At 40.8% G+C, this 25,548-nt stretch overlaps 2 protein-coding genes and 1 long non-coding RNA gene across 4 annotated transcripts; 2 read left to right on the forward strand and 1 right to left on the reverse strand.

Moving 5' to 3' along the window:
* mfsd8l2 (major facilitator superfamily domain containing 8-like 2) lies at window positions 1–23,322 on the reverse strand. Its single transcript, XM_090181885.1, has 11 exons — window positions 23,190–23,322; window positions 22,762–22,947; window positions 22,160–22,222; window positions 21,806–21,925; window positions 8,531–8,610; window positions 7,683–7,998; window positions 3,890–3,963; window positions 3,374–3,587; window positions 1,940–2,062; window positions 1,319–1,449; window positions 1–1,119 (listed from the first exon to the last, which is right to left on the reverse strand). The coding sequence occupies exons 1-11, from the start codon at window positions 23,263–23,265 to the stop codon at window positions 1,039–1,041; spliced, it is 1,464 nt and encodes a 487-aa protein (XP_090038011.1). The 5' UTR covers window positions 23,266–23,322; the 3' UTR covers window positions 1–1,038.
* LOC149981687 (uncharacterized) lies at window positions 11,683–14,805 on the forward strand. Its single transcript, XR_016482431.1, has 2 exons — window positions 11,683–11,943; window positions 12,673–14,805. It is a non-coding gene; the product is annotated as an uncharacterized LOC149981687 (long non-coding RNA).
* Window positions 16,417–21,611, forward strand: LOC110530050 (apoptosis-associated speck-like protein containing a CARD). 2 transcript variants are annotated; one of them, XM_021612830.2, is made up of 3 exons: window positions 16,417–16,827; window positions 17,108–17,176; window positions 17,591–21,611. In XM_021612830.2, the coding sequence occupies exons 1-3, from the start codon at window positions 16,563–16,565 to the stop codon at window positions 17,851–17,853; spliced, it is 597 nt and encodes a 198-aa protein (XP_021468505.2). In that variant the 5' UTR covers window positions 16,417–16,562; the 3' UTR covers window positions 17,854–21,611. The 2 variants fall into 2 exon arrangements, with proteins under 2 accessions (XP_021468505.2, XP_021468504.2); XM_021612829.2 differs by having other exon boundaries at window positions 16,428–16,827; window positions 17,096–17,176.
* Window positions 23,323–25,548: the final 2,226 nt, after the last annotated feature.

The following is a 25,548-nucleotide window of genomic DNA, read 5'->3' on the forward strand; positions in this document are numbered from 1 at the left end:
TAGCGGTTTTGAAAACTTGATTTATTCAACATCAATTACATCATTCCAAAATATTCAAACAGAGAGCAACGGTGCCCCCTTGTGTACATCCGTAATACCATGTTATATATTTATGTATACGTCTTTTGGTAGATATGAAATATTCTATCTACTACAGAAACACTACAAGCAACAATATTTCAAAGAAGTTTGCTAAAATGTGCAAAGATTCATGTTGGGATAGGAAAATGGGCAACACTTTATTTGAATAGTCCATCTGTAGATGCTCTACAGACTCAGTAACGTTTCAACTAACTATGTACTAACCCTGAACCTATTTCTAACCCTAATCTTAACCCTAGCCCTAACCCTAACCTTAGCCCTTATTCTAAACCTAACCCTAACAACAACCTTAGCAAGCAGTATTTATTGCCTTACCTCCCTTAATCCTACCTCATATGCACATGCTGTATACAGTTTTTTCTACTCTATTATTGATTGTATGTTTGCTTATCCCATGTGTGACTCTGTGTTGTTGTATGTGTCGAACTGCTTTGCTTAATCTTGGCCAGGTCACAGTTGCAAATGAGAACTTGTTCTCAACTAGCCTACCTGGTTAAATAAAGGTGAAATAAAAACATTTAGAAAGTTGCTTATCAACAGATACTTTGTTGATAGTATGACTGGACTATCCAAATAAAGTGTGAACGTAAAATAGACTCCACAGAGCTTTAAAGTGGGTTGGATTAGCCTCTAGGTCATTGGTTGGATCTCTGCTGCATTGCAGAGTTTAGACACACGCCACCTTTATTGTAATGTGCATTCATTGACCTTCTCATAGTAGTTGGGAGACACACTGTATGTGTCACATCACCTCACCTTTGACCTTTATTAGGGCTTCAGTTGTCATTCAAGTTGACAGCAGGGACGTGTTCAGTAGTGCATACCCGTAGCAATATGCGTTGCAACGGAAACCCAGAAGCTGTGCTCTTATTGGACAAGTTCAGGTCATGCCTCCCCATTTCAAAACATTTTCTCCCTACTGAACATGACTCTTGTCTATTCTCCATTGTCTGAGCTCTGGGCGTGCTGCACTACTTTGGGTTCGACTAGGCGATCATAGGATAGTATCAGCATCACCTGGAAATAACAATCCAACGTTAAATTGTAAAAGTGTACATGCTAGCCACAAAAAGCCTCATCAAATGTGGCTAACATGCGCCACTTGAAAAAGTAGTGAGGTGCTAAATCCTCGTGAATGAAGTTCATAGATTGATAGATCGTAACTTCTTTAACTCTATCATGGGATTGAATAGGCACAGACACTGTGACTACTCACTGTGATCATGAGGAGAAGAGCCAGCATCACTCCAAGCATCAGGTACAAGTTACCGGTCAGTCCTCCAGCCCAGAGAGGCCCCAGGATAGTAGCCAGCCCCCCAACAGAGCGCCTCACGCCTTGACTGAACCCTAGACACCACCAGGAACACACACACAAACACAAAGACAATCCCATTCATTTGAGTGATTAATGACCTCCCCTTCCTGTAAAACAAATGGCCATTTAGTGATAGTTAATGATCATTCCCCTCATCATTCTCAGCATTGCCATGAGTCAAAGCCTCATTGCCTAGGGGGGTGAGTCAAAGAGCCTGATTGACTAAGATTAACTCAACCTTCACACAAGTGCATTGTTGGAACATTTCATTTTCAGAAGATAATAAAACAAAACCAAAGCAACAATATTTCCTTATTTTATTTCAAATCAGTCTTTAATATTAATATTTGTATTCCTTCTCAAAATAACGTTTCTAAACATCATCATAAATCAGCACTATGGTGAGTCCAGCTCAATGAACCAATACATGCAATTATCACATTCGCTGACCCAACTGGAATAATACGCTATCAAACTGCTATGTCATGAGTCAAATGGCGGTGATGTAAGTCAGACACCCACCTTGCGTTTTCTCTGCAGTGACTTTGGAGAAGAGAGACACCTGGGACACGGCCACGAAGGGAAGCCCGAGCAGCTGCAGGAACACTCCGATGATGAACGTTGCCAACTCCCAGGAGTACCCGCCTGGACACAGGAAGAGACACAACCACAGTCAGATGGATGATTGTTGGTGAAATGGTTGAAATTCCCTCTAGGAAAAGAGGTGTACAGTGCCTTGCGAAAGTGTTCGGCCCCCTTGAACTTTGCAACCATTTGCCACATTTCAGGCTTCAAACATAAATATATAAAACTGTATTTTTTTGTGAAGAATCAACAACAAGTGGGACACAATCATGAAGTGGAACGACATTTATTGGATATTTCAAACTTTTTTAACAAATCAAAAACTGAAAAATTGGGCGTGCAAAATTATTCAGCCCCTTTACTTTCAGTGCAGCAAACTCTCTCCAGAAGTTCAGTGAGGATCTCTGAATGATCCAATGTTGACCTAAATGACTAATGATAATAAATACAATCCACCTGTGTGTAATCAAGTCTCCGTATAAATGCACCTGCACTGTGATAGTCTCAGAGGTCCGTTAAAAGCGCAGAGAGCATCATGAAGAACAAGGAACACACCAGGCAGGTCCGAGATACTGTTGTGAAGAGGTTGAAAGCCAGATTTGGATACAAAAAGATTTCCCAAGCTTTAAACATCCAAAGGAGCACTGTGCAAGCGATAATATTGAAATGGAAGGAGTATCAGACCACTGCAAATCTACCAAGACCTGGCCGTCCCTCTAAACTTTCAGCTCATACAAGGAGAAGACTGATCAGAGATGCAGCCAAGAGGCCCATGATCACTCTGGATGAACTGCAGAGATCTACAGCTGAGGTGGGAGACTCTGTCCATAGGACAACAATCAGTCGTATATTGCACAAATCTGGCCTTTATGGAAGAGTGGCAAGAAGAAAGCCATTTCTTAAAGATATCCATAAAAAGTGCCGTTTAAAGTTTGCCACAAGCCACCTGGGAGACACAACAAACATGTGGAAGAAGGTGCTGATTCTTGTTGTTGATTCTTCACAAAAAAATACAGTTTTATATCTTTATGTTTGAAGCCTGAAATGTGGCAAACGGTCGCAAAGTTCAAGGGGGCCGAATACTTTCGCAAGGCACTGTATGTGTGTGTGCGTGTTTGTGTGTGTCTGCTTACTTATATGTGTGGTCTTCATGTACCTCCGAGTGGTGGGTTTTATATCACTTACAGATCTATCAATAACACCTTCATAGTCACCTCACCACCCTATCCACCCCAGGAGTCTCACACCAAGCCCAGGTACAGATCTAGGATCAGCATCCCTTCCCCCAATCCTAACCTTAACTTTTAGTGGGGGAAATGTTAAACCAACCCAGGATCAGCCATTAGGTTCACCCTACTCCCACCCACTCACCCTGGGGGTTGGCCAGGAAGATGAGGCACCAGACGCAGGCAACACTGCAGATGACCAGCCCCACGGCCAGCACCACACGGTCTTCCACCTGGCGACTCAGCCCACGCACCAAGAAGAAGCCCAGGATCACCTCAACGCCACACAGGCTGTACATCAGGCTGTTGGCAAGCTCTCCGAAGCCAAAGGAGCGCTGGGTCAGAGGTGTCACCATGGTCTAGAGAGGAAGGGGAAGGGGGACATAAGAAATTACATCACTATGTCAGGGTATTCGCCATAGGGAGAGAGAAGAAAACAGGATATTACATCAGTATTTGTTTACCTCTTTATGGGAAAGAGTTCTCAGTTCCCACTCAATGAACAAGGTGTAACGTCAAAATTATATTGTGAAAAGGTATGAACATGAAAAAGAGCTTTCAGGTCTTGAAATACGGTTAGGGTTAGGCATATGATGTGGTTACGATGCAACAACAAAAAAGATGGCGTCCTTGTTTAGGCTGTTGCCGCAGAAGCTCTTACCTCCAGTGCTGTCTGGTTGAAGAGGGTGATGAACTGTGCAGTGAGGAGCACCACCACCTCCTCCCTCAGAAACTCTACAGAAACAGAGAAAGAGAGAGGTAAGAGAATCCATAAAAAATGTTCACCACATATGCAGGCATACTTCAAACTTCCTTGAAAACTTGACGAAGCTGGAAAACCCCTGAATTTTTGTACATTTTTTTCACCTTTATTTAACCAGGTAGGCCAGTTGAGAACAAGTTCTCATTTACAACTGCAACCTGGCCAAGATAAAGCAAAGCAGTACGACAAAAACAGCAATACAGAGTTACACATGAGATAAACAAACATAGTCAATGACACAATAGAAAAATCTATGTAAAGTGTGTGCAAATGTAGTAAGATTAGGGAGGTAAGGCAATAAATAGGCCATAGTGGCAAAATGATTACAATTTAGCATTAACACTGGAGTGATAGATGTGCAGATGATGATGTGCAAGTAGAGATGCTGGGTTGCAAAAGAGCAAAATATTTATAAATAACAATATGGGGATGAGGTATGTTGGGTGTGCTATTTACAGATGGGTTGTGTACAGGTACAGTGATCGGTAAGCTGCTCTGACAGCTGATGCTGTTAAAGTTAGAGAGGGAGATAATAGTCTCCAGCTTTAGTGATTTTGCAATTTGTTCCAGTCATTAGCAGCAGAGAACTGGAAGGAAAGGCGGCCAAAGGAGGTGTTGGCTTTGGGGATGACCAGTGAAATATACCTGCTGGAGTGTGTGCTACGGGTGGGTGTTGCTATGGTGACCAGTGAGTTGAGATAAGGCGGGGCTTTACCTAGCAAAGACTTATAGATGACCTGGAGCCAGTGGGTTTGGCGACGAATATGTAGAGTGCCAGCCAACGAGAACATACAAGTCGCAGTGGGGAGTAGTATATGGATGGGGCTTTGGTGACAAAACGGATGGCACTGTGATAGACTACATCCAATTTGCTGAGTAGAGTGTTGGAGGCTATTTTGTAAATGACATCTCCGAAGTCAAGGACCGGTAGGATAGTCAGTTTTACGAGGGTATGTTTGGTAGCATGAGTGAAGGAGGCTTTGTTGCGAAATAGGAAGCCAATTCTAGATTTAATTTTGGATTGGAGATGCTTAATGTGAGTCTGGAAGGAGAGTTTACAGTCTAACCAGACAGCTAGGTATTTGTAGTTGTCCACATATTCTAAGTCAGAACCATCCAGAGCAGTGATGCTAGTCGGGCGGGCAGGTGCGGGAAGCAATCGATTGAAGTGCATGCATTTAGTTTTACTAGTATTTAAAAGCAGTTGGAGGCCATGGAAGGAGTGTTGTACGGCATTGAAGCTTGTTTGGAGGCTTGTTAACACAGTGTCCAAAGAAGGGCCAGATGTATACAGAATGGTGTCAGAGATGGATCAGAGAATCACCAGCACCAAGAGCGATATCATTGAAATATATAGAGAGGAGAGTCAGCCCGAGAATTGAACCTTGTGGCACCCCCATAGAGCCTGCCAGAGGTCTGGACAACAGGCCCTCCGATTTGACACACTGAACTCTATCAGAGAAGTAGCTGGTGAACCAGGCGAGGCAGTCATTTGAGAAGCCAAGGCTATTGAGTCTGCCGATAAGAATGCGGTTATTGACAGAGTCAAAAGCCTTGGCCAGGTTGATGAAGACAGCTGCACAGTACTGTCTTTTATCGATGGTGGTTATGAAATAATTTAGGACCTTGAGCGTGGCTGAGGTGTACCCACGACCAGCTCGGAAACCAGATTGCATAGCGGGATTTGAAATTGCGTGGGATTTGAAATGGTCAACAATCTTTTTGAGGTAGGATAAGAGAGGTAAGGCAATAAGTTTGTTAACTTGGCTTTCGAAGACTTTAGAAAGGCAGGGCAGTGAATAAAACAGACTTAGGGAGGAGGCTTCTGATGCTAACATGCATGAAACCAAGACTTTTACGGTTACAGAAGTCAACAAATGAAAGCGCCTGGGGGCTACAGGGCCTGGGTTAACCCCTACATCACCAGAGGAACAGAGGAGGAGTAGGATAAGGCTACGGCTAAATGCTATAAGATCTGGTCGTCTAGTGCGTTGGGAACAGAGAATAAAAAAGCTGATTTCTGGATGTGGTAGAATAGATTCAGGGCATAATGTGCATGCAAGGGTATGGTAGGATGTGAGTACAGTGGAGGTAAACCTAGGCATCGAGTGACGATGAGAGAGGTTGTGTCTCTGGAGGCACCAGTTAAGCCAGGTGAGTTCTCCACATGTGTGGGGGGTGAGACAAAAGAGCTGTCTAAGGCATGTTGAGCGGGACTGGGGTCTCGCTCAACATAAAACAATAATAACTAACCCGAAACAGCAGTAGACAAAACATATTGACATTAGGGAGAGGCATGTGTAGCCGAGTGATCATAGGGTCCAATGAGCAGCAATAGGTGAGTCAGGGAGCTGTTCGGTAGTCGCTGCTACGCTAAGCGAGCAGGAGACATGGCGTTCAGAAAGCTAGCGGGCCGGGGCAAGCAGATGGGTCTTCAGTGACATTGCAACAGAAAATCCTGTTGAAATCACATTGGACAATTACGTCGACAGACCAGTCGTGATGGATCGGCGGGGCTCCGTGTCGGCAATAAAGGGTCCAGGCCAATTGGCAAAGAGGTATTGTAGCCCAAGAATTAGCTGGTATACCTCTTTGGCTAGCCGGGAGATGGGCCTAGCTCGAGGCTAGCTGGTGCTTGCTTCGGGACAGAGGCGTTAGCCAGCAATAGCCACTCGGTTGCAGCTAGCTAGCTGCGATGATCCGGTGTAATGGTCCAGAGCTTGCGGCAGGAATCCAGTGATGTGGTAGAGAAAAGCTGTCCGATATGCTCTGGGTTGATATCGCGCTGTGCAGACTGGCAGGTATTGACTGAGCTAAAGCTGGCTGGTGTCCAAGCTAACGGTGAAGTCCACTAGCAGTGGCTAACTGCCTACTAGCTAGTAGCTAGTTAGCTGGCTAGCTTCTGATGGGGGTTCCAGTTATAAAGTGTAAAAATAGCAGATTCGTACCACATTGGGTTAGGCGGGTTGCAGGAAAGTATATTCAGTTCGTAGACGGAAAGTGAGATTAAAATATATACGAAAAATGAAGAAACCGACTATTTACGCGGGACAAGACAAACACACGTCCGACTGCTACGCCATCTTGGAAACTAACAACTAATGAATGAGAATATTTACCAAGTACAAAGTCGATACGCTTTACATTCACAACTCTTCTTCCATCTCCCTCAAACCCACTACAGAATGGGCTAAAGACAGGCAAGCATCAATGATAAAGAATGTTTGCAGCTTTTAGAATTTAGTCTCCCTTTCGCCCACAAAACTCAACACAGGCATAGAGTCAATTAAAGAGGAAGTCCAACACGCATACCACCTTCTCCTTTCAACAATCTACACACACAGAGAGCGACTCAATACGAGTGATCTGACACATACACACACACACACACACACACAAACACAAGCTGGCACATGAAAGATACTTGAGAGACTGAATCAATACAACTCAACAGACAAGATGGTGAGAAACTACCAATATACACATCTAAAGAGTAGAGAGAGAGTAGAGTATTACTTTATTAATCCCAACTTGGGAAATTGTTTCATCACAGCATGTTTAATCAATTACTTACAATAACACCCCACACAACATTGACCAACACATGATGAAAACTTTTTCAACACATTAGGACATAGTATCCCTGAAATAAGTCTGATTCTGTAGAGCTGTTTTCTATCTCTCCACTCACCTTGACTAGCACTGAAAATTGTGAGGGGGTTTGAGATAGTCGAAGGAGGGGACGAGGAAGAGGTAGAGTAAGGCGGCGAGGGAGGGCACTGTGAAGGGTCCTGGAAATGGTGTATCTCTGAGGAAAGGGTTGTCTCTATCTGGTCGTCCCAGACAGTGCCGTAGGTCTCCAGTGTCTCCTCTGCCCTTACCAGCGGCTCCTCCTCTTCGATCTCTCCCACAGCGATACCCCCCTCTTCGGAGCTGATAGGTGGTATGTCCCAGTACAGGGCCAGCACCACAAACTGGAGCAGGATCCACATCAGACACATGAAGATCTGGAAGAGGGGGAGGAGGGGAGGAGAGGGTGTAGGGGTGCAAGATGGTTGAGATGGTAGAGTAAAATATTTTTATGCCAGCATTTTAATGTGTGTGTGTTGAGGGTGCAGTGTTTAAATGTTTTACAATGTTTTCAAATGTCTCTATTGGTTTGATGAAGTATTTATAAACACAGTGCATTCGGAAAGTATTCAGACCCTTTGACTTTTTCCACATTTTGTTACGTTACAGCCGTATTCTAAAATTGATTAAATTAATCTTGTTCTCATCAATCTACACCCAATACCTAATAACGACAACGTCAAAAGAGGTTTTTAAATAATAACACCTTATTTATTTATACTTTCCGAATGCCCTATAAGTATGCAAGGTCAATAAAATCCTAGTGTACATGTACCCGCTAACTCTGAACAGGAGATTGAAGGTACATGCATGGGAGCTAAACGGATGTTTGTGGTTTAATATTCATGAAGCATAGAGCTGTAGTGGGAGAACCGGAGAGGATAGATTGTCTGGATGCTGGGTGTTTACCCCGGGAGAGGTGTAGTTGTTCACCACAAATGGCCCCAGCTGGAAGTCGCACAGCCTCAGGAACAAATTGAATGCTGGCCCTGCAAAATGGAGGGTCGTATTCATTAGGCATCAAACGGACGAAAACAGACAAAAACAAACAGGGAGGCACTACCTAAACTTAAGATAAGATACACATGTTTTTTGTTGTCGGAGCAGTTTGGGGGTGGGGGTGCTATACATTTGTATCGACAACGGGAGAGGGGGGGCGTTCTGGACCATAGCCGTGGGAAGTAGGGGTGCTGAAACCCCCCCCTGAAAAATCGGAATATATTTTTGAAATAATAATAATAAAATATATTTTTTCACAACAGTAGTGCACTGGGCCTAGTATTAGCAGTATTTTCAGCATCTCGCAGGATTCAATAGTTGGAACTGTCCTCTCTCTTTCTCTTCATTGTCATTCTAATGGAATGCAGAAAGAACAAAACCCTGTCCTCAAGTTATGGGCAAGACAGAAAACACCCACATCAAATGAAATATTTTTCTTGATCAAATAACATGGAAAACAACCACATTTTGTGCGGTATTACAAACCACTTCATGTAAATGTACATGACTGTACTGTACATAGGCTGGTCATTTAGGTTTTTACCTAGACGTTCACAATGCAGTAATTGAGTACATTGAGAAATCAAGTGGTTTGTGATGATGCAGCTCAGTTAGTAGCGCATGGTGCTTGCAATGCTAGAGTTGTGGGTTCGATTCCCAAGGGGGACCAGTATGAAAATGTATGCACTCACAACCGTAAGTTGCTCTGGATAAGAGTGTCTACTAAAATGGAAAAGGAATGAATAGACCATTAAAGTTTTCAACATAGAAATACATTGCATTTGCAACGTATTTCAAAAAACTGGAAAGCATATATATATAAGTGTTTTTATTTTCCACAAGTATTATCAGATGAACTGTTTTGTACAGATAATTAACAGACTCAAATTACAAATGCTGGTAAACACTCAAATACATTTAATTATTTTTTTTCCCCACAAAACTTGTGCACTGGGCCTTTACTAGTCCTGTATTAGCAGACCAATATAGACATCTTCAGTGTTGGCAAAAAAAAAAAACTGCATTCACCCAAATCGCAGCACCCCCACCCCTAAACTACTTCTTGCAGCTATGTGTTTGGAACAATGATAACAACACTAAATAAATTATAATTATTGTAACGCTTTAAAAAAAAGCCTTTATTACAGCAAAGACTAAAACCAGTTGCATTCATTCGTGAATGCAATTTCCGAAATGGAACGATTTAGGTCTATTTATAGTTTACGGGAGTTATACAATGGTAGCTTTGATATTTTATTTTAAAACTAAAATGCTATGCTGTGTGATGACATCAACAACAAAATGATTGATTGATACAGTAACCAATATAAGTATTGAAATATAGGCCTAAGTAATGTTCCCTCATTTTTTTGGTGCACTGAGCAAATTTCAGATCTGCTGAGTTCAAAGTTGAAGTTGTGAAAATTCTGTGAAACTTCCAGCGTGCTTTTACTGTGAAAACTGAGGCTGTACCCGCTTGAAGTTACAGTTTTAACAGTGGCCAAGTAGGCTACTGTGGCTATTTGATTCTAATGTAGACCTACCAGAGTGACCTACCCTAAAAAAAAAAAATCCCATAACATTTTAACATGGAAATAGCTGTTCTTTCATTCAGCCTACAGCAGCAGCCAATGTGTGGTGTTCGATTTAGGCCTAAATTCCATGAGACTTTTGAAAAAACATGCAGGCTTGACATTAACCTGTTTATCCACTTGCCCTTCAGACAAGGAGGTGACTGAAATTGTTGTATTGTTTCATGCAAGAAACAACTTAACAAAATAAAATTCATTATTATTCCCATACCATTATTACAGAGAATCAGACAAATTAAGTTACCCTCTGCTTATTGGCTACTTAGTTTATTAAGGCATGTCTCAAAATACAACACTGCCCCTTTAAGACAAAAAAGCTCTTTACCTTTTCAAAGATGACTAGAGATCTACTCACCTATTGCTGACAACAAATTATCTATAACTGGGCTAATAACTCAATTACTAGCAAAGGATATGAACAAAATGTGCACAGGCGGCAACATGCAGCTCTTGCTTTGATCTCCAAATAAGTTCATCTACTCAATACCACAGCTATAAACACAGTCCAGTTCAAAGTAAATGTTAGAAATCCATATATGGCAATGGTCTGTGTAGTGTATGGGCTGAGTCGTGCACAATAGAATCAATGGTGTAAAGTACTACATTCCTGAAGAAAAGAATGCACTTTTTACTCCATACATTTTCTCTGACACCCAAAAGTACTCGTTACATTTTGAATGCTTAGCAGGACAGGAAAATTGTCTACTTCACGCACTTCAAGAGAAAATCCCTGGTCAACCCTACTGCATCTGATCTGGCGGACTCATTAAACACAAATGCTTTCTTTGTCAATTATGTCTGAGTGTTGTAGAGTGCCCCTGGCTATTCGTAAATTCAAAAAACAAGAAAATTGTGCTGTCTGGTTTGCTTAATATAAGGAATTTGAAGTGATTTATATTTATTTGTACTTTTACTTTTGATACTTAAGTATATTTTAGCAATTACATTTCCTTTTGATACTTAAGTATATTTAAAACTAAATACTTCTTTTTACTTTTACTCAAGTAAGATTTTACTAGGTGATTTTCACTTTTTCTTGAGTCATTTTCTATTAAGGTATCTTTACTTTTACTCAAGCATGACAATTGGGTACTTTTTCCACCACTGAATAGAATCCTACTCCGATGCGTTCTGACTACAAAAAACATCTCTTGCATAGTTATTTTTGTTTCGGTATGTAGCATTGAAAGTGGGTAATATTGCGTTGATTTGATCACGATTGCCACAGTAGAGGCAAACTTTGATAGTGTTAACTAACAGGGAAAACTAGAAAGTTGACTGAAGCTCAATCTCGTGCTTCTCTCTGTTGGTTGATAATTCTTCTGGGCTCTGCGCGGCAATCCAGTGGGAACCGTGCGGCAGTCTCTGGGCTCAGGGGCGGAGCCAGAGGGGTGTACGAGGTGGCACTGGACACCCCTGACATCTGATTGGCCACCCCAAAATTGAATTCGCTACTGGCAGTTTGATGCTGATTGATATCTCATTTCACCTCTTGTTGAAAGAAGAATTTATTTTGACATTCGGAGGCGCATTTTTCAAATCGAGGACAAAGAAGAGAGAATGTTAACGTTGGTTGCGAGATACAGAAGAATAAGAATAAGAAGAACATACAGAAGAAGAAGAGAGCATATTTCCACAGCTCCACGAGCTCCTTTCGCGATTGGCGAAAGCATCATATTTGAAATCAGGTTTAGGTTTCCTGAACAACTTTTACGAAAGTTGAGTCGCTGTGTAAGTTAACGGTAGACCTTTGGCTCCATTAACAGACAGTTAATCAGATAAGAGAGATCGGTCCCAATTTAGCCTAACATTATGTTTACATCTGTGCTAGTAATACACGCATATACAGTGCAGTGTCGTAAGTTACAGTATATGAATGTTTAGCTAATGTGGGGTAACTAGTAGGCTACAGCTGTCAAAGGTTCGGCAAGTTAAAATTCAGCGATTTGAAAACCATTAACTCAGTTAGATTTTCGTACTTGAACTCAAAACGAACAATTGTTATTATCAACCTGTTAACGTTCCTCAAAAGATTACCACACTTTGCATATAGCCGGTTTGCTATCGTAAAGGTTTGAGAAATTATAGCTAGCTAAGTTACTTACTGCACAGTAGGGCTAGACATGATCTAACTAGTAACTTAGGCTGGTAGTTGATTTTAAGGTACAGTTATGATAATGGGGATTTGTAATTAAGTTATTAGGATTGAGATTGGACTAAAACATGGGTAATTTGGATGCTTAGATGTAACCATGGACTGTCTTATTTTTGCATAGGGTCAATTACACATGAAAAGAAAGGGAGCAATATTATCTTCTGTTCCAACAGGACCCAATGGTAGGCCAGGCCTATACTTTAAACTACACATTTTTAGTTGTCAGCTGTTAGTATCTAATCTTGTGAATCCCTTAATTATGCATTTACACAGAGATATGACACATTATTTAACGTGTATTTCAGACATTACAAGATCCAGAGAAGAGGGTCCTGTACCAGCCGTGTTTGAAAACATTTCCCAGAACTCAACATGGTACTACTAGGAAAAGGGCTTTCAACATCTCCTGGTATAAGGACAATTCATAGTTTGAATATTCTGTAAGTCTAGATTCAAACTTACTGTTTCACCAGTAGGCTTTATTCTCTGCCCAATACACCTGAAACTGCCTTCACACACAGTCAGGGTTTTGTAACTGGGGAAAAGGCACTGTTTAAAGATTCTGGGTTTAAGCTCTATTCGAAGGCAGAGCATCATATCAATGCTATGTATGCTTGGAATCAGCAGAAAAGGGCTATTGACAGCAACTCATCAATGTTAGATGTCATAAATGAGGACCGGAAAAAGAAAGTGGAGGAAAACTGCACTTACATTAAAACAATTGCAGGTGTGCTCTTATTAACTGCCACTCAAAATATAGCGCAGAGAGGTCATCGAGAGTCTGGTCACTCTCACGACAAGGGTCATTTTTTGACAATCTTAGAAGAAATAGCAAAGCATGACCCTCTCATAGAGAAAAGGATGAATGCATGTGGCAATGCTAAGTACACAAGCCACCAAATCCAGAAGGAAGTTGTTGAGGGCTTGGTACAAAGTGAAATAATAAGATAAGTAAAAGAAAGTTATGTTTTTAGTGTAATTGCAGATGAAACCAACTATTTGAAAGTAAAAAAACAAACGTCTTTAGTTGTGAGGTACTATTACAACGGGGCCATCCACAAAAGATTTTTACACTTTCAGTCAGCTGAAAGCTTAGATGCAGCAGGTCTCACAAATATAATAATTGATTGCCTTGAAAAACATGTTCTGGACTCTTAGGGACAGGCTTCCATCAGTTGTTAGAGTGCTACAGGATATCATACTTGAAAATAGTGGTGATAGATCAGTGGAGGCAAGGGGCCTTCTTTCTCAGATAGATTTACATTTCATAGGGCTTTTGGTTACCTTTTAAAAAGTGCTTGGTAATGCCGAATGTCTTTCTGATATGCTCCAATCAAGCTCTCTTGACCTAGCAAGGGCTGTGGCTCTAGTAGGTGCCCTTGGACACATTACAGGACTACAGAAGTGAGGGTTATTTTGGAGAACTATGGAAAGAGGTTGAAGAGATTGCAGAGCATGCAAATTAAGTGTACAAACAGTGTGTAAAAGACAGTCTAAAACAAGCTTAAGATTTAACGACTCATTGATGATGAGCACTGTAGGACAGAAAAATAGTGACCAAAGTGATGGTGAAAGTTATCTTTTAGCAGGTGCTTGACAGTCTGAGCTGCAGAGACGTTTTCAAAGAAGAATTGCAAGATAATGCAAGGGGTCCAGTCTCTCAACCCAAAGAGTACAACATTCTTGAATGATGAGCCTCTGTTTGTCTTTGCTCAGACCTTTGAGTCAGATTTAGAGGACCTCAAACATGAGGTTCATCAAACCAAGCGGCTTCTTGATAGGAGAGAGAAAAGTGGAAGGGACAGACCGTCTACTCTCCTTGACTTTGTTGTGTTTCTAAAAATTATAAAGAGGTCTTCCATGATCTATTTCGACTATGTAAGATTTCTGTTACACCAGTCAGCAGTGCTTCTTGCGAGAGAAGCTTCTCAGCTTTAAAACTGATTGAAACCCACCTTAGGACAACAATGGTTAATGATAGGTTAAGTCACCTCGGAATTCTCAGTGTTGAGTCAAGGAGGGCACGCTCCCTCAACATGGATGAGTTTGTGAAACATTTTGCCAGTTCCCACCAGAACCGCAGAATTATCCTGTTTTAAATCTACCTAGGATAATTTGGCACTTAGATGGTCCCTCTGGTCATGATTAAAACCTGCACTCTGTACTAACTAGAACACTGAGATTCTAAAATGATAAATCCAAAGGGTCACACAGATTTAATTTGGACTTGATTTGGCCAATTCCAAAGCTTTTCTTTGCAATTCGTTAAAATAATATATATGAGCATAAATATGATACTGTAAGTTTGTGATATTGATGGGCACCAAAATAATTATTTTTCAAGTCCATTTTTGCTTGATACCTGTTATGTCAAATTGCAGTGTGTTTTTTTGTAAATTTACTTTTTTTGTAAATAAACTATGCAATTTATGTAACACACAAATGCTATCTTATCTCTTTAGTGCTTGAGCTTTATATTCTGAAAATATTTTGGGTCTTCAACACTTATAGACCCAGATTATATATTCATGAAAACAGAGTAACCCAAGTCTCTCCTGTGTGTGAGAGAGAGAGGCACTGACTATTCATAGTATGTTAAATAATTCTAGTGAACAGACCCTTCTGGACCACAATGAAGAACTCCGGGTTAAGTGAATTATCACTTCTACCTCTAATCAGCAATTATCAGATTCATTCATCCTCCTTAGATGCCAGGTTAGGGTTACATACTAATTTTCTGTCATGGTCTATGGACCCCCTGAAGTAGCCTTGGCCAACCCATGTATACAACTCTAGTTCCGCCACTGTCTGGGCTACTGCATGGCACTCTCCAGGCTACTTACTACGCGCCCGCGCGCAGTTTAGAGGGAATGTTGGGCCTAAGTAAATTACGGTATTAAGACTAAACAGGATGCGTTCTTAAGGCCTACAGTATAACAGGTGGTTGGTTATACTGGGTTGAATTCAGTTGAAGTGAAACGTTCAGATATGGAATGCTGAAAATAGAAATGTAGCATAGAGTTGAACAGATTCCATATTCTACATGATAGACAATAATATATTCCCATCTGAGCGGTCTGTAATGTTTCACACTCCTGAACAGCCCGCTGATTCGTTGCTGGGAATTATATTGCGGCCGTACAGTAGGACGCAACGTTTTGGAACGTTCAGATATAAATAAGCTATGTAGAACACGAATCACGTCGGATGTATTCATGGCATTTCTATCTTCAACGTTTGACAACATTTGGCTAATTTACATGGCGCTGGTGTTACACTTTTATTACCAAGTGATACAGTAGCCTAGTATCGTTCCATTTGGTTTTAGTGTATGATTTACCACCCATGCTGTTGAACAACGTTTGGATCTGTCCATTTTTATACAAATACTTATCTACCTATTTTATTGCTGACAAAATAAAGCAAAGAGTGACAATGCTTGTTCTGTTCAATATAATGTGTGTGATTCACAGGATTGCAGGGGACAATGTGTCACGCCCTGACCTTAGTTAACTCTGTTTTCGTTATTATTTTGGTTAGGTCAGGGTGTGACGAGGGAGGGTGGGAATGTTAGTCTTGTCTAGGGTTTTTGTATATCCAGGGGGTTTGTAAGTCTAGGTATATGTATATCTATGGTGGCCTGAATTGGTTCCCAATCAGAGGCAGCTGTTTATCGTTGTCTCTCTTGGGTATCCTATTTAGGTTGCCATTTTCCCTTTTGGTTTCCAGGGTTCTTGTCTATGTGTAGTTGCCTGTCAGCACTCGTTTTTGTATAGCGTCACGTTCGTGGTGTTATTTTGTTCAGTGTTCTTTCTTCATTAAAATAAGAATGTATGCATATCACGCTGCGCCTTGGTCTCCTCATTACAACGAACGTGACACAATGTTGTCTGTCAAATGACGTTTGTAAATAAAAACAGTACATTTAAAAATATATATTTTAAAAGGTATAATTGCCTATATACAAAAATAACAGTAAAATATATACTAATAATTAATTGTTTAAATAAATTCAAAATTATATTAAAGGGGTGTGTTGATGGACCTCCCCTTGGCCTATGACGTGATACGGTGCGATGAAGTGGCATATCTTGAAGAGAAGACAGTCAGAGAAGAGAAGATAGGCAACATATAATAGAATACACGTATCTTAATCTCACTAAAACAAGTGTAAATTGCCGTTTGGCATAAAAAAATGCCGAAAACCGTTGGCGATACATTAATTGGTGTCCTTAATGATTTGGGAATGACTAAACTGAAGTGGTTCAGACATAAACTCTGTGAACGCAAGCAGGAGCCAAAAATTCGCAAGGGCAATGTTGAAAATTTGGACCCAATAGACTTGGCAGACCTTCTGACCCGTACTTTCACTGAAGACGGGGCTTTGGATGTGGCTATAGAGGTATTGAGGGCAATTGACTGCCATGACGGCGCAAAGGAACTGACGGATTTCAAGAAAGGTAAATCGAACATAGTAGGAGGCACGTCCATTGGACATTGTAATATATATTTTAAAAATGTCATTTCGTATCTTTGAAGGGTTTAAAAAACACTTCAGTTAACCCAAAAGTATTCTAGAAGAAAACTTTATTAAATAAATAATACACGTGTTTTTAAATTGCATTAAAATGTCTGTATGTAAAACTAAGGAACTTGGCCGTACTACTTTAACTTATGAGCACATTCTATTTGTTCATATTTGTATTCAATTGGTGGTGTCTCATGGAGATTATTTTACAGCTCAAGAATCTTCGGTAATGTCGGGTGCTGCTAAGGGAAGTGCGCTTGGACCAAATGACATTATCAAAGGTAACACTAAAGCGGGTGTTATATAGCCTAATGTTTCAAATACGTTATCAAAATGTATGTTTTACTGTAATTGGTAATGGTGTATGTAGGGACAAATTCAACATGTAAAGTTTTCTACCTTGATGAACAATCACAAAAGTCCTTCCTTTTCATTTCCTCATTAAATTGGTCAGTGAAACTGCTGCCCTCTTCTAAATCTTTAACAGCATTTTCACTCCTCATATTTAATGCTGTCTGAATTACAAAAAGTGCATCATCACGCCTATCCTCCAAATTGCGCACCCTACACGCACACACAAACACGCACTATTAAAGGAGAAGTGTGGAGATATAGGCCCCTATCAAATACATTATGTATGCTTTGCAAGTTCATCACCTTTAATATTCCTAAACCATGTCCTATCTCTACCTTAGACAAACACTTTGTGGATCATCACCGGACGGCCCTGATCGACAGAGTGAGCCAGGTGGCACCCATTTTGGATAGGCTCCTGCAGAGGGGAGTCATCACCTCAAATGCCTACAGTGACGTGAGGGCTGAAAAAACCAAACAGAACAGGATGAGGGAGCTCATAGATGTCCCTCTGAAAGCATCTGGGTCCAAAGGCAAAGATGTGTTCTTAGATATCCTTATGGAACAGGAACCATACCTAATCAGTGAACTGAAGGGGGAATAATGGGGATAGGGGCCACTTGATTTTTTTTTTTAGTGCAAGGGACAAACATTTGATGATAATAATGCACTCTGTTTTACAGTATATTCTTAAACTGGGAAAATGAATTCTCTCCAAAGTCTGCAAAAAAATTAAAACAAATTATATTGACCGCTGTTTTTAAAATTTTCATGAGCAAATACTGTGTCGTGAATTCTAATCATTTAGCTGTTTGGAACTCAACAATAGAAAACATGCATGTAGTAACATTGTGTTATGTAGCCTATACAAAGGAGTGCATCTGTGCTTTGGCTACGTAGTTTCTTAAACATAAACAAGCATACGGCCATTTGAATGTAAATGTCTGCTTAACATAAGAGATCCATTGATAGCCTGGTCTCAGATCTGTTTGTCTTGTCAATTAATTGTCATTGTCGGCATGACAAGGAGCGGCAAGGACTGGCATGATGGCACAAACAGACTGATAACCAAGAGTGTATTTTTTAGTTGCATTCGAGTTTCCATTACATTCAGGTATGTCCCTCCGTTTTGTTCCGTCTGCTTTTGTTTGCAACAGTTTCTTCTGTTTGGTTTGGTTTGGTTCCTAGTTAGTGAATACATGCTACCATCCATATATGGCTGTCTATAGAAGTAGGTGGGACAATCATCTATCTTGCAAATGCCGCGTTCACGTGCTGATCGGAACTAGGAAACTGACATTTCCGACTAGCTAACTAACTGGTTGTAGTTATTCACATTCCGCATTCAACCAGTTCGCAAGTTGGAAATGTCAGTTTCCTAGTTTTGACTAGCATGTGAACGTGGCATTAGCCTGTTTTTAAATGTTCCAAAGCTTTCTTCCTTTCACATCATGTTATTTTAGTTTGCGTGTGTGCCAATGCTTTGTTTGAACAAAACAAATTAACATAGAGTACCACAGTATGAGTCATAATACCCATAAAACTAATGGTCAAACAGGGAAATGGTTCCAATCGTTTTTCCACTATTCACTTTTCCCATAGGGGATTTTAGAAGCACTTAAAATAAGGGTTGTATTTCATGGAGGCTTACTCTGGCGTGACGTTTTGATAACCGTGTAAATCTCTCTAGGACAAGATGACTTTAATCAATATATTCGCCTGTATTTACCCGCACAAAATGAAATGCTAATTAGCTGCTAATTTGGCTATGATAAAGAACTGCAAATGCCATGACGATCTGAACAAGACTTCTGAATCGAGGCAATGGGAAGAATGTTAGCTGAATGTAGTAATGAATAAATTGGCAAAAATTCTTTAAATGAACAATTCTGTGAACTGTCTTGTGCAAGTTTTAAATGGACACAGTACCTGTTAGCAATGGTGTCAGCTAGATATGACGTGCAGGAGCTGGCAGGGATTTGTAGTCTTGCATGATGTCTACTTTGATGCGAATTAGCATTTCCAAAACTGAGAGTATATAGAGCCAAACATAGCCGAGGGCAGTAGTGGTCCTGAGGGTGCTCAAGCACCCCCTAGAAAATAAATAATGATAATAATAAGAAATATATACAGTACCAGTCAAAAGTTTGGACACACCTTCTCATTCAAGGGTTTTTCTATATTTTTACTTTATTTCTACATTGTAGAATAATAGGAAAGACATCAAAACTATGAAATAACACATATGGAATCATGTACAGCTTTGCACAATTTTGGTAGTCACCTGGAATGCATTTCAATTAAAAGGTGTGCCTTGTTAAAAGTTCATTTGTGGAATTTCTTTCCTTAATGCGTTTGAGCCAATCAGTTGTAGTGTGACAAGGGAGGAGTGGTATACAGAAGATATCCCTATTTAGTAAAAGACCAAGCCCATATTATGGAAAGAACAGCTCAAATAAGCAAAGAGAAACGACAGTCTATCATTACTTTTAAGACATCAAGTGCTGTCGCAAAAACCATCAAGCGCTATGATGAAACTGGCTCTCATGAGGACCTCCACAGGAAAGAAGTTACCTCTGCTGCAGAGGATAAGTTCATTAGTTACCAGCCTCTAGAAATTGCAGCCCAAATAAATGCTTCACAGAATTCAAGTAACAGACACATCTCAACATCAACTGTTCAGAGGAGACTGTGTGAATCAGGCCTTCATGGTAGAATTTCTGCAAAGAAACCACTACTAAAGGACATCAATAAGAAGAAGAGACTTGCTTGGGCCAAGAAACACGAGCGATGGACATTAGACCGGTGGAAATTTGTCCTTTGGTTTGATGAGTTCAAATTTGAGATTTTTGGTTACAACCACTGTGTCTTTGTGAGACGCAGAGTAGGTAGACGGATGATCTCTGCTTGTGTGGTTCCCACCATGAAGCATAGAGGAGGAGGTGTTATGGTGTGGGGGTGCTTTTCTGGTGACACTGTCGTGATTTATTTAGAATTCAAGCCACACTTAACCAGTATGGCTTCCACAGGATTCTGCAGCGATACGCCATACCATCTGGTTTGTGCTTAGTGGGACAGTCATTTGTTTTTCAACAGGACAATGACCCAACACACCTCCAGGCTGTGTAAGGGCTATTTGACCAAGACAGAGAGTGATGGAGTGCTGCATCCAATGACCTGGCCTCCACAATCACCCCACCCCAATTGTAATGGTTTGGGATGAGTTGGACCGCAGAGTGAAGGAAAAGCAGCCAACAAGTGCTCAGCATATGTGGGAACTCCTTCAAGACTGTTGGAAAATCATTCCAGGTGAAGCTGGTTGAAAGAATGCCACGAGTATGCAAAGTTGTCATCAAGGCAAAGGGTGGCTACTTTGAAGAATTTATAACATATTTGATTTGTTTAACACTTTTTTGGTTACGACATGATTCCAAGTGTTATTTCATAGTTTGATGTCTTCACTATTATTCTACCATGTAGAAAATAGTAAAAAAGAATGAGTAGGAGTGTCCAAACTTTTGACTGGTACTGTATATATTTTTGGAAAACATTTATTTTTTACAAAAGCAGTTCACTGGGCCTTTACTAATATTAGCGGACCGATAGAGACTTCTGTAGTATAGGGAAAGACCAAATGAATTCAGCGTCTCAGCTTTGGCAGAACAGGTAGTTGTATAGTTTAGACCGCACCTGAGTGGCGCAGCACTGCATCTCAGCGCTAGAGGCCATTACAGACCCTGGTTCAATTCCAGGCTGTATCCCAACTGGCTGTGATCGGGAGTCCCATAGGGTGGTGCACAATTGACCCAGTGTCGTCCGGGTTAGGGTTTGGCCTGGGTAGGCCGTCATTGTAAATAAGAATTTGTTCTTAACTGACTTTCCTAGTTATATAAAATACATAAATAGTAAGAGTTGTTGCCCTGTCCCTTTCTCTGCAATTGTCATTCTAATGGAACGTTTACATCAAAAGGTGCAAAGTTATGGGCAAAGACACAAAACATCCACATCAAATTAAATATTTTCCTTGATCAAATAACATGGAACCACAACCACCTTTTTGTGCAGTTTGCATTTTCCATCCTTACAAATGACTTAATGTTAATGTACATTACTGTAGACTGGCCATCCAGGTTTGTACCTACAGACTTTCCAGCACCGTGAAGAAAAGCAATGCACAATACATTAATTGAGCACATTGAGACATCAAGTGGTTGTGATGATGTGATTTGATGGTGTGGCTCAGTTGGTAGTACAGCACCCCCAACCTCAAACTACTTCCTGTGGCTATGGGCTGGACAAATCTTTCTGCCTGCACTGGCGCTGCAGACAGATATATCTGCTAATAAAGGACTATTAAAGGCACAGTGCATACTTGTCATTTTCTTTGTATTATTATTTTTTTTTTTATTATTCCCAATTTTTCTGAATCAGCACCCTTCCTGCGGCTTAGTGTAGTACAGGAAGGTACTTTGACTGAGATTCACATCTGGTCAAAACAGCGGTGCGCCATAGTACTAATAAGATCATGATGGCATATTAGGAAAAAACTGACTGACCAATCAGGAGGCCAGCTTGGCGACATGCCATGATGGCAGCGAAAACACCAGCGCGTTCCTCTGGCCGGGTGCTCCGTGTGAGGAAGCCAAAGATGGAGGAGCCTGCTCCTGCACCAATACCTGGAAGGCATCAACACGTGTATTAAATAGGTCTAGATTGTGTGACCAAATCAAAGGCTGTATGATATCAGGACCGTAACATTGGGATGCCATTCATCTCTCTCTCTATCACTTTCTCACACACACACACACAGACAATTGTAAATAATTCACTTAGCGTTTAAATGAGTGGCTATAGGCCTACAGCACAACAACAGAAAACCACAAACACTCCAGAATTTGTATTTGTCTCACCTGCTACAAGTCGACTGCACAACAACAGCCATTTTGAGTATCCCATAAAATACATGAAGCTACCTAGGGGATAAAATATGTCATTTCACCATTAGTTGTATCATCTGTGGCTTGCACTTAGGACTCTTTTAGTTGGTCTTAGGAATTAATTGCCTACTGATGTTGCCATGAGTTTAAGGTTTTGCACATTCATATTTACTTTATCACAACTTTGCTGCAGTAGGAGGTTGGATAGATTTTTTCATAAACACCACGAAATCTGGAAGCAAGTCTGCCCATATTACTGTAACATTTCCATTTCTAAGGACTGCCATTTCCTCACTCTCCCTGCAACATCACATCAGCAGGCTAGCTGGGAGGGTTGAATGGAATCTGTTTTTCTTTATGACTCAAGTCAATCATCCCTGTTTCAGTTAAATAAATCATGTGGTTCTTTGTTTGCATCCCAAATGGCCAGTATTCCCTATATGGTGCGCTACGTGCACTACTGGTCAAAGTAGTGCACTATGTAGGGAATAGGGTGCCACTTGGGATGCCGACTTCATGTGCCTTGCAACAGCTGGTTCCTGAGCCTGAAAACAATTTGAAGCTGTGAAGCTTACCAACAATCTCAAAAACGTTGGAGTATAGGATGATGGTCTTTGTAGTTCGGGTCCGGTCGGACCAGAGGCCGAACAGTGGGCCTGTCAGCAGCCCACTCAGACTGAACGCAGACAAGCCCAGACCCAGGAAGTATGGAGGTGCCTCCAAAATCTGGAGATACCTCCATATTGTAGGGAGGATGACAGCTAAGAGAGAGAGAGAGAGAGAGAGAGAGAGAGAGACAGAGAGAGAGAGAGAGAGAGAGATGCATTAGACATGTCTCATTTACCATACAAGCCCATTTGAAAAAGCAATATTTTTGTGTTTTTATTATGCATGTTTTAGATTTGAACGTGACAAAAACATACAAATCATATGACAGTCAGTCAGACATTTTTAGTTTCATTGTGGAAATATGTGTACATTTAGGCAGCCGAAACCAACTCACCGTACTCAATGCCACTTAACAGAAATATCAATCCAATAGTGAAAAAAGTACAATTCTTCTTCTGACGATAATCCATCACCTAAAATGACTTCTCTGGCTATGGCACATCAACGTTTGCCTCCTCATATCGTTCAGGGACAAATTTATCAAATTAGATTAAGCAAACAAGAGGATGATGACTCCAATCAAGCCTATTTCCCCTTGGTAAACATTGGAATGTGCTCCACTGTATTTTCGGAATAAAGTTGCATTTGGTCGCTTCGAAACTCTCATTTGCCCCACAGGTAGTTGCCCCCACAGGTAGGTACTACAGCATCCTCGACAGCTGGTAAAAACCCGATAGGCCTTATCAGCATATCCCCCAGAGTCTTTTGTCCTCCATGAACCACTATAATCCCATTAGTAAATATCCCAGACGAGCGGCATCACTTCAAATGCCTGAAGGAAAATTCAGTTTGTTTTCAGTCATTGGCAGCAGGTTGACCAAGAATATTGGAGACTGTAGATCACTGCCTAAAGCCTGAGCTCTGCATATGCCACTGCAGGTATAGCCAATGTTCTTCTTCTGCTGTTTTGTGTTACAAGGTGAGGTAAAGCACACAGGACATGATATCTATTATTCATTATAGACAGCTCTCATTTCATTGTAAACACGCCACTCCAGACCAAAATGCATATACTCAAGCAATGCTTTAAAATAGCCATCCAGGTTAAGTAAGTGCTACTGTAACCCTAGGCTACTAGCTACAGTATACGTAGAAAATTGCCCTCTTAGTAATGGTTTATGGGTGTAGCGTACAGTATTAGCAGCGATGGCCCCTGAACTGCATGCAACCTCTCCACAAATATACCAGCACAGAAATATGGAATTTACATTTTAGAATGTATACTGAAGTATCTGGGCCCTCATTTGTCAATGTTGCGTAGAAAAGCTTCTAAATGAACTCGTACGAAGAAAATGTAGAATGTTTGCAAGTACAAAAAGTTGGTATTCATCAAATGCTCGTATGCTTGATTTACACACACCTGTAAGTATTTTGCCTTGATAAATCAGACACGTTCTTAAACACTGTGCTAGTGCACGTGGAGTCTCATTTACATAGAGAACCGCCCTAAATGACCATTTATCTCACACTTTTCAAGCTGTCTAACATTTACTGGGGACAATACATCACAATGATATAAATGTCATACCAAATGAAAGACGGAAGTCTTGGGCACATATTTTGTATTCATTACATCTTCATATCTTATTTCAGTATGGAGTTGTAGACCGTTAAAGAGAGTGTGCCCTTGTGACAAATTGCCCCATCAGCCGGTAAATTGTCACACACGACTTACACTCGGGTAAGTTGTCACATTGGATTATCAACAAATAGGAACACAACTTATTAATTGTGAATATTGAACCAAATTCAACTTCATTTAAAGAACTCAAAATAAAAACAATCATGCCTAGAGAATCTGGCAAGTCATGCCTTTCAATCATAGCAATAATGCTGGCAAAGCACACTAAGTGGCACGCCCACTTTACTTTGAAATCGAACGTTCTCTGGCATGCACATACAGTACATTGCAAAAGCATTCACCCCCTTGGCGTTTTTTCCTATTTTGTTTCATTATAACCTGTAATTTAAATGGATTTTCATTTGGATTTCATGTAATGGACATACACAAAATAGTCCAAATTGGTGAAGTTAAATTTTAAAAAATCACTTGTTCCAAAAAAAAAGAAGGAAAGTGTGGCATACATTTTCCCCCCCGCCCCCCTTTGCTATGAAGCCCCAAAATAAGATCTGGTGCAACCAATTACCTTCAGAAGTCACACAATTAGTTCAAGTCCACCTGTATGCAAAATAAGTGTCACATGATCTCAGTATACCTGTTCTGAAAGGCCCCAGAGTCTGCAACACCACTAAGCAAGGGGCACCATCAAGCAAGCGACACAATGAAGACCAAGGAGCTCTCCAAACAGGTCAGGGACAAAGATGTGGAGAGGTACAGATCAGAGTTGGGTTACAAAAAAATATCAGAAACTTTGAACATCCCACAGAACACAATTTAAATCCATTATTAAAAAATGGAAAGAATATGGTACCACAACAAACCTGCCAAGAGAGGACTGCCCACCAAAACTCACAGACCAGGCAAGGAGGGCATTAATCAGAGAGGCAACAAAGAGACCAAAGATAACTCTGAAGGAGCTGCAAAGCTCACAGCGGAGATTGGAGTATCTGTCCATAGGACCACTTTAAGTCGTACACTTCACAGAGCTGGGCTTTATGGAAGAGTGGCCAGAAAAGCCATTGCTTAAAGAAAGAATAAGAAAACATGTTTGGTGTTCGCCAAAAGGCATGTG

Source organism: Oncorhynchus mykiss, chromosome 8 (genome assembly GCF_057628025.1).
Source record: "Oncorhynchus mykiss isolate SJ-2025 chromosome 8, ASM5762802v1, whole genome shotgun sequence".
NCBI classification, from domain to species: domain Eukaryota; kingdom Metazoa; phylum Chordata; class Actinopteri; order Salmoniformes; family Salmonidae; genus Oncorhynchus; species Oncorhynchus mykiss.